This window comes from Mandrillus leucophaeus, unplaced genomic scaffold (genome assembly GCF_000951045.1).
Source record: "Mandrillus leucophaeus isolate KB7577 unplaced genomic scaffold, Mleu.le_1.0 Scaffold88, whole genome shotgun sequence".
Classification (NCBI taxonomy): Eukaryota; Metazoa; Chordata; class Mammalia; order Primates; family Cercopithecidae; genus Mandrillus; species Mandrillus leucophaeus.
This window is the reverse complement of record NW_012109585.1, coordinates 3,557,717-3,565,000: the sequence shown is the minus strand read 5'-3', so window position 1 is coordinate 3,565,000 and position 7,284 is coordinate 3,557,717. Positions and strand designations below refer to the sequence as shown.

The 7,284-nt window shown below is 41.6% G+C and overlaps 1 protein-coding gene across 1 annotated transcript in view; it reads left to right on the top strand.

Moving 5' to 3' along the window:
- The window catches only part of SEC24A (SEC24 family member A), a 92,552-nt gene that overhangs the window by 63,486 nt on the left and 21,782 nt on the right, over positions 1 to 7,284 (top strand). Inside the window, exons 15-16 of the mRNA XM_011969302.1 lie at positions 435 to 545; positions 3,645 to 3,820. Coding sequence (XP_011824692.1) covers positions 435 to 545; positions 3,645 to 3,820 — 287 coding nt within the window. The remainder of the gene's footprint in view (positions 1 to 434; positions 546 to 3,644; positions 3,821 to 7,284) is intronic.

Here is a 7,284-nt window from a genome sequence, read left to right as displayed (position 1 = left end):
TCCACCTCCCGGGTTCACGCCATTCTCCTGCCTCAGCCTCCCGAGTAGCTGGGACTACAGGTGCCCGCCACCTCGCCCGGCTAATTTTTTGTATTTTTAGTAGAGACGGGGTTTCACCGTGTTAGCCAGGATGGTCGTGATCTCCTGACCTCGTGATCCGCCCCTCTCGGCCTCCCAAAGTGCTGGGATTATGGGCGTGAGCCACCGTGCCCGGCATATAGTTTGTTTTTAAGAGATGGAGTCTCACTGTATTGCCCAGGCTGCACTTGAACTCCTGAGCTCAAGAGATCCTCCTGTTTCTGCCTCTGGAGTAGCTGGGACTACAGGGGTGCACCACTGCACCCCGCTAAGAAGTGATTTTTCCAAGTGACTTTAACATAATCTTTTATTATATATAGTTGCCCCTTACTGTTGTTTATGTATTTTCCCCAAAGGCGAAAGAAGAATTCGTGTTCATACTTTGTGTTTGCCAGTAGTTTCAACTCTGAATGATGTCTTTCTTGGAGCTGATGTTCAAGCAATTTCAGGGTTATTGGCCAATATGGGTAAGAGTTGTTATCTCTTATAAATATTTTACAAGTAATAACATTAGGCACATCCAAACAGTTTTGTTTTCCCTTAAATAGTTAGCTTTATAGTTTGAATGTTTTAGATCCCCTGGGTGCCTGCTAAGTAACTATTTGAATGAAAAGATCTGCTGCAGATAATCTTATCTTTTTTGTTTGTTTATTTAAACAAATTTATTGAAATATAATTACATACCATACCATTTCATCCAATTTAGTTGATAATTCATTTGTTTTTAGTGTTTTTACAGAGTTGTACAGCTATCACCACAATCTAATTTTATAACATTTCCGTTGCCCCAAGAGAAACCTCATGCTCATTAGCAGTTACTGCCCTCTTCTTCCTCTCTCCCTTACTGGCCTTAAGTAACCACTATAGTATAGACACTATATTTGTCTACACTGAACTTAGCTGTATCTTTTTTTTTTTTTTTTTTTGAGCTGGAGTTTCGCTCTTGTTGCCCAGACTGGAGTGCAATGGCACGATCTCAGCTCACCACAACCTCTATCTCCCGGGTTCAAGTGATCCTCCTGCGTCAGCCTCCCAAGTAGCTGGGATTACAGGCATGTGCCGTCATGGCCGGCTAATTTTTGTATTTTTAGTAGAGACAGGGTTTCTTCATGTTGGTCAGCTGGTCTTGAACTCCCGACCTCATGTGATCCACCTGCCTTGGCCTCCCAAAGTGCTGGGATTACAGGCGTGAGCCACCGTGCCCGGCCAACTATATGTTATGTAATGATTAATATTAGTGCTATTTAATACTCTTTTTATGTGAAACAGTGTACCATAAAGATCATTAGACTTAGAGTCATGGAATTTGGGATTGAAAAACCAGTTTACCACCATACATTTGTTTACAGCCACATCATGTGAGCCAATAGAAAACTTACTGATATCTTAACCTATTTATTTCCATCTCAGATATAATTGCCTTCTTGATTTTTTTTTGGTCCTTTTCAAATACATACAGCTTAGTAACATCATTTTGATTCTTGTGGTCTTTCTACTTGAAGGAAGACTTTCAGTGGGTCTATTTTCTTTCTTTGGTTTTTGAAAAACAGTTTTGCTCTGTCACCCAGGGTGGAGTGCAATGGTGTGGTTCTAGCTCATTGCAGCCTTGACCTCCTGGGCTCAAGGGGTCCTCCCACCTCAGCCTCCTGAATAACTGGGATTAGAGGCCCACACCACCACACCCAGCTAACTAACTTTTATTTTATTTTATTTTATTTTATTTTATTTCATTTCATTTTATTTTATTTTATTTTATTTTATTTTGAGACGGAGTCTTACTCAGCCTCCCAGGATGGAGTGCAGTGGCACAATCTCAGCTCACTGCAACCTCTGCCCCCAAAGTTCAAGCAATTCTCCTGCCTCAGCCTCCCGAGTAGCTGGGACTATAGGCGCACGACACCACACCCAGCTAATTTTTGTATTTTTAGTAGAGTCGGGGTTTCACCATGTTGGCCAGGATGGTCTCGATCTCTTAACCTCATGATCCACCCACCTTGGCCTCCTAAAGTGCTGGGATTACAGATGTGAGCCACCACGCCCGGCCCTCACCCAGCTACCTTTAAAAAAATTTTTTTAGAGACAAAGAGTCTCACCATGTTGCCCAGGCTGATCTTGAATCCTGGGCTCAAGCAATCTTCCTGCTTTGGCCTACCAAACTATTGGGATTACAGCTGTGAGCCACCACACCCAGCCTCAGTAAGTCCATTTGCTTCAAACTTAATTCTGTCTGTATCGGGAATAGTTACTTACTTTCTTGAATTTCCTATTGGGAAAAATGTTTTACATGGAGCCTGGTAAAGGATTTACCCACACTTCAATCTTTTATGTTGTTAGATATTCAGGAAATTTGTGAAATTTGAAGATCATTGCCTTTATTTTTTTGTTTAAGTTACATTTTTTTTTTGTAACTGTGATTATTGTTATGAATGACAGCAGTAACTATTAGGTAGGTTTTGTGGATTTTTGATAAATTGTCACAACTTCATAAGTATTGGTTCTGCTACTATATTGAATGTACTTTTAGTACCACGTGGATGGAGTTTAATTAAAGTTTGACAAGTCTTCCAAACAATTATCCTTTTTTTTTTAAAGTTTTGAAAAAAAGTTTTCATGCAGAAATGCTTCTAAACAGAGTGGCATGACAAATGATGAAAATCTGTCTAAATAAGAGGCCAGGCATGGTGGCTCATGTCTGTAATCCTGGGACTTTGGGAGGCTGAGGTGGGTGTATCACTTGAAGCCAGGAGTTCAAAACCAGCCTGGCCAACATAGTGAAACCCTATCTCTACTAAAAATGCAAAAAAGAAAAAAAAAAATTAGTCGGGTGTGGTGGCACATGTCTGTAGTCCCAGCTATAGTCCCAGCTACTCAGGAGGCTGAGGCAGGAGAATTGCTTGAACCTGGGAGGCGGAGGATGCAGTGAGCCAAGACCACACCACCGCACTCCAGCCTGGGCGACAGAGCGAAACTCTGTCTCTAAATAAATAAATAAATAAATAACTCTAAGAACTCTTTCTGTAAATATGAAATAACTCTGGGCTGGGGATAGTGGTTCATGCCTATAATCCCAGCACTTTGGAAGGCTGAGGCAGGAGGATTGCTTGAGACCAGAAGTTTGAGATCAGCTTGGGCAACACAGGGAGACTTTGTACAAAAAATTTGGTTTAATTAATTAATTAAAATTAAAATTTCAAAAGAACTCTGTTTCAAAATACTCTGTGTTTCAGGAAACACAGGAAAGCATTGTGTGTTTAATTGCAATGTTTTTCTTTCTCAGTGGTATATAAAATGTTGGATTACAATCAGTAGCATAACTGAGGCTCAGGAAGGTTAAATTACTTGCCAAATCATTATACAACTAGGAAATAGCAGAGCAGCATTTCAACAGAGGTTGGCTCAGTTCTCCAGACCATACTTTTAGCTGCTGTGTTTTGCCTCGTTTGTGTATATAGTAAATTGGAGAGATACTTAGTATAGTTTTTAAAAATTATCTCTTCTATCCTTAACAGTGGACTAGCTAAACTTCTATCATATTTCTTTTTTGTCCTTACCCTCACCTTGCTTAGCTGTTGACAGATCTATGACTGCCAGTCTGAGTGACGCTCGGGATGCTCTAGTGAATGCAGTCATTGACTCCCTTTCAGCTTACCGTTCTTCAGTCTTAAGTAACCAGCAGCCTGGACTCGTGGTTCCTTTTTCTTTGCGGCTTTTCCCACTTTTTGTATTGGCTCTCCTTAAACAGGTAAGAAAAACAGTACAGAAACTAACACAGTGATGGCCAGGCACTGTGGCCTACACCTGAAATCCCAGCACTTTGGGTGGCTGATGTGGGTGGATTGCTTGAGTCCAGGCATTTGAGACCAGCCTAGGCAACATGGTGAAACCTGGTCTCTGCAAAAAATACAAAAAAACTAGCCAGGTGTGGTGGTGCACACCTGTAGTCCCAGCTATTTGGGAGGCTGAGGTGGGAGGATGGTTGAGTCCAGGAGACAGGTTGTAGTGAGCCCATATCGCGCCACTGTACTCCAGCTTGTGCGAGAGAGCCCGACTCTGTCTCAAAATAAACAAACAAAAAGAAAGAAACGAACACAATGGAAACATCAAAAGGCAAATTTTTTTTCCTATGAATCCCTAAACATTGTATATGTAACTTTATGCTGGTTAAATTTTTGACGACAGGGGCCTTACCTCTTATTTGAACTTTGAAAAGTTTAATAACCAAAAAAAGTTACAGAAAACTGATTCAGAGTAAGTTCCTTGTTCATAAGATGCTTCTTTAAGCTAAGTATTCAGTGACATTATAAAAAATTCAACTGATAATCAGTTTTCCAAAACAAGAATTTTATATTATATTGCTGGTGCAAGAAAGCACACATGCACTGCGTGTTCTCACTTATACGTGAAAGCTAGAAATCAAACACACAAAAGCAGAAAGCAGAATAGTGGTTACTAGAGGCTGGGTGGTGAGGAAGGAATGGGGAGATACTGAACAAAAGATACAGTGTTTTAGTTAGACAGGAAGAATAAGTGATAACTATTTGAGATTACGGGTATGTTACCTAGCTTCATTAAATCATTCCACATTTTATACTATATCATAGCATCTCTTTATACCTCATAAATATATGCAATTAGAATTTTTCACCAACAAGAAAGTTAACTTTTTAAAAAAAAGAAGATACCATACATGTGATTTTATTTTATTTTTATTTTTTGGCTCTTTCCTGTCCCTACAGAATTTCAGCGACATTACACTTCTCTCTTTTTTCTTTTTTTTTTGAGTTGGAGTCTTGCTCTGTCACCCAGGCTGGAGTGCAGTAGCACGATCTTGGCTTAACGCAACCTCAACCTCCCAGGTTCAAGTGATTCTCCTGCCTCAGCCTTCCGAGTAGCTGGGATTACAAGCGTGTGCCACTATGTCTGACTAATTTTGTGTTTTTAGTGGAGACAAGGTTTCACCATGTTGGTCAGGCTTGTCTCAAACTCCTGATCTCAGGTGATTTGCCTGCCTTGGCCTCTCGAGGTGCTAGGATTACAGGCATGAGCTACCAATTACACTTCTTAATCTTCTTCTTCTTCTTTTTTTTTTTTTTTCTGAGACAGGGTCTCCCTCTATTGCCCAGGCTGGAGCCCTGTGGCATGATCTCGGCTCACTGCAACCTCCACCTTCTGGGTTCAACCTCCACCTCCTGCATTCAGGCAATTCTCCCGCCTCAGCCTCCTGAGTAGCTGGGATTATAGGCATGCACTACCACACCCCAGCTAATTTTTGTATTTTTAGTAGAGACAGGGTTTCACCATATTGGTTAGGCTGGATTCTAACATCCAACCTCAGGTGATCTTCCCGCCTCAGCCTCCCAAAGTGTAGGGATCACAGTCATGAGCCACCATGCCTGGCCCTTAATCTTCTTCAGATACACTTTATTATACCTGTATACCTGCATACTTGTTTCCATGATCTGGATTGGACTTCCATATCCTTGTCTTTGAGTTTAAATGTTTGTAGGGTTTTTCTTTGTTTTACTTTGTTTGTAGGGTTTTTCATTTGCTATTTATTATTTACATGTCTTCCCTGCCTGCTCTTTGCCTTCCTCCCAGAAAAGAAGGAAAACTCTGGTCTGGTGGAGTAGGCTTATTTATCCAGTGTCCCAAATTGAATGTCCAAGCTTTTTGCCTCAGGATAAACTTCCCTTATAAAATTTTATTTAAAAGCTCGTGTTGGCTGGCCATGGTGGCTCATGCATGTAATCCCAACACTTTGGGAGGCCAAGGCGGGCAGATCACTTGAGTTCAGGAGTTTGAGACTAGCCTGGCCAAAGTGGTGAAACCTCATCTCCACAAAAATTACAAAAATTAGCAGGGCATGGTGGCACATGCCTGTAGTCACAGCTACTTGGGAGGCTGAGGCAGGAGAATCGCCTGAACCCAGGAGGCAGAGGTTGCAGTGAGCTGAGATTGCACCACTGCACTCCAGCCTGGGTGACAGAGCGAGACTCCTTCTCTTAAAATAAAAATTAAATAAATAAAAGCTCATGTTGGCCAGTTGCCGTGGTTCATACCTATAACCCAATATACTTTGAGAGGCCAAGGTAGAAGGATTGCTTAAAGCTAGAGGTTTGAGACCAGCCTGGGCAAGAAAGCAAGAATGTCTCTATTAAAAATTTTGTTTAATTTTTTAAATTAAGAAACAACTCATGTTAAAAATGCACCTGAAGAAGCATTCCAGATTCCAGAACTGTTCAAGGACTGCTGGCTGGGCACAGTGGCTCATGCCTGTAATCCTAGCACCTTGGGAGGCCAAGGCGGGAGGATCGATCGATTGCTTGAGTCTAGGAGTTTGAGACCAGCCTGGACAACATAGTGAAATTCCACCCCTACAAAATAATTTTTTTAATAAGAAAAATAAAGGACTGCTCTGCATCTTTTTTTTTTTTTTTTTTTTTTTTTAAAGTCTTGCTATGTCGCCAGGCTGGAGTGGCAGTGGCGATCTCGGCTCACTGCGACCTCAGCCTCCTGAGTAGCTGGGATTACAGGTGTGCACCACCACACCTGGCTAATTTTTGTATTTTTAGTAGAGATGGGGTTTCCCCATGTTGGCCAGGCTGGTTTTGAACTCCTGACCTCAATGATCCACTGGCCTCAGCCTCCCAAATTGCTGGGATTACAGGCGTGAGCTACCACACCTGGCCTGCATCTTGTCTGTATTTTTCCTAAACTCTGGGATCTACTTGTCTGTTGTGTATAGTTTTTTCCAGGTGAGAAGAGCAACTCATTACTTTCTAGTAGGAGTGGCTTTTGAATCTACAGTTCTTTTTTTTTTTTTTTTTTTTGAGATGGAGTTTCACACTGTTGTCCGGGCTAGAGTGCAGTGTCGTGATCTTGGCTCATTGCAACCTCCGCCTCCTGGATTCAAGTGATTCTCCTGCCTCAGCCTCCAGAGTAGCTGGGATTACAGGCACCCGCCACCATGCCTAGCTAATTTTTTGTATTTTTAGTAGAGACAGGGTTTCACTATGTTGGCCATTCTGGTCTCGAACTCCTGACCTTGTGATCTCTGCCTTCCATGGCCTCCCAAAGTACTGGGATTACAGGCATGAGCCACCGTGCCCAACCTCTAGTTCTCACTTCTCTAATTCAAATTACGTATTTCCATTTCTGAATATAAGTACACAGATTACATAAATATTTAATTTTTTTTTTTTTTTT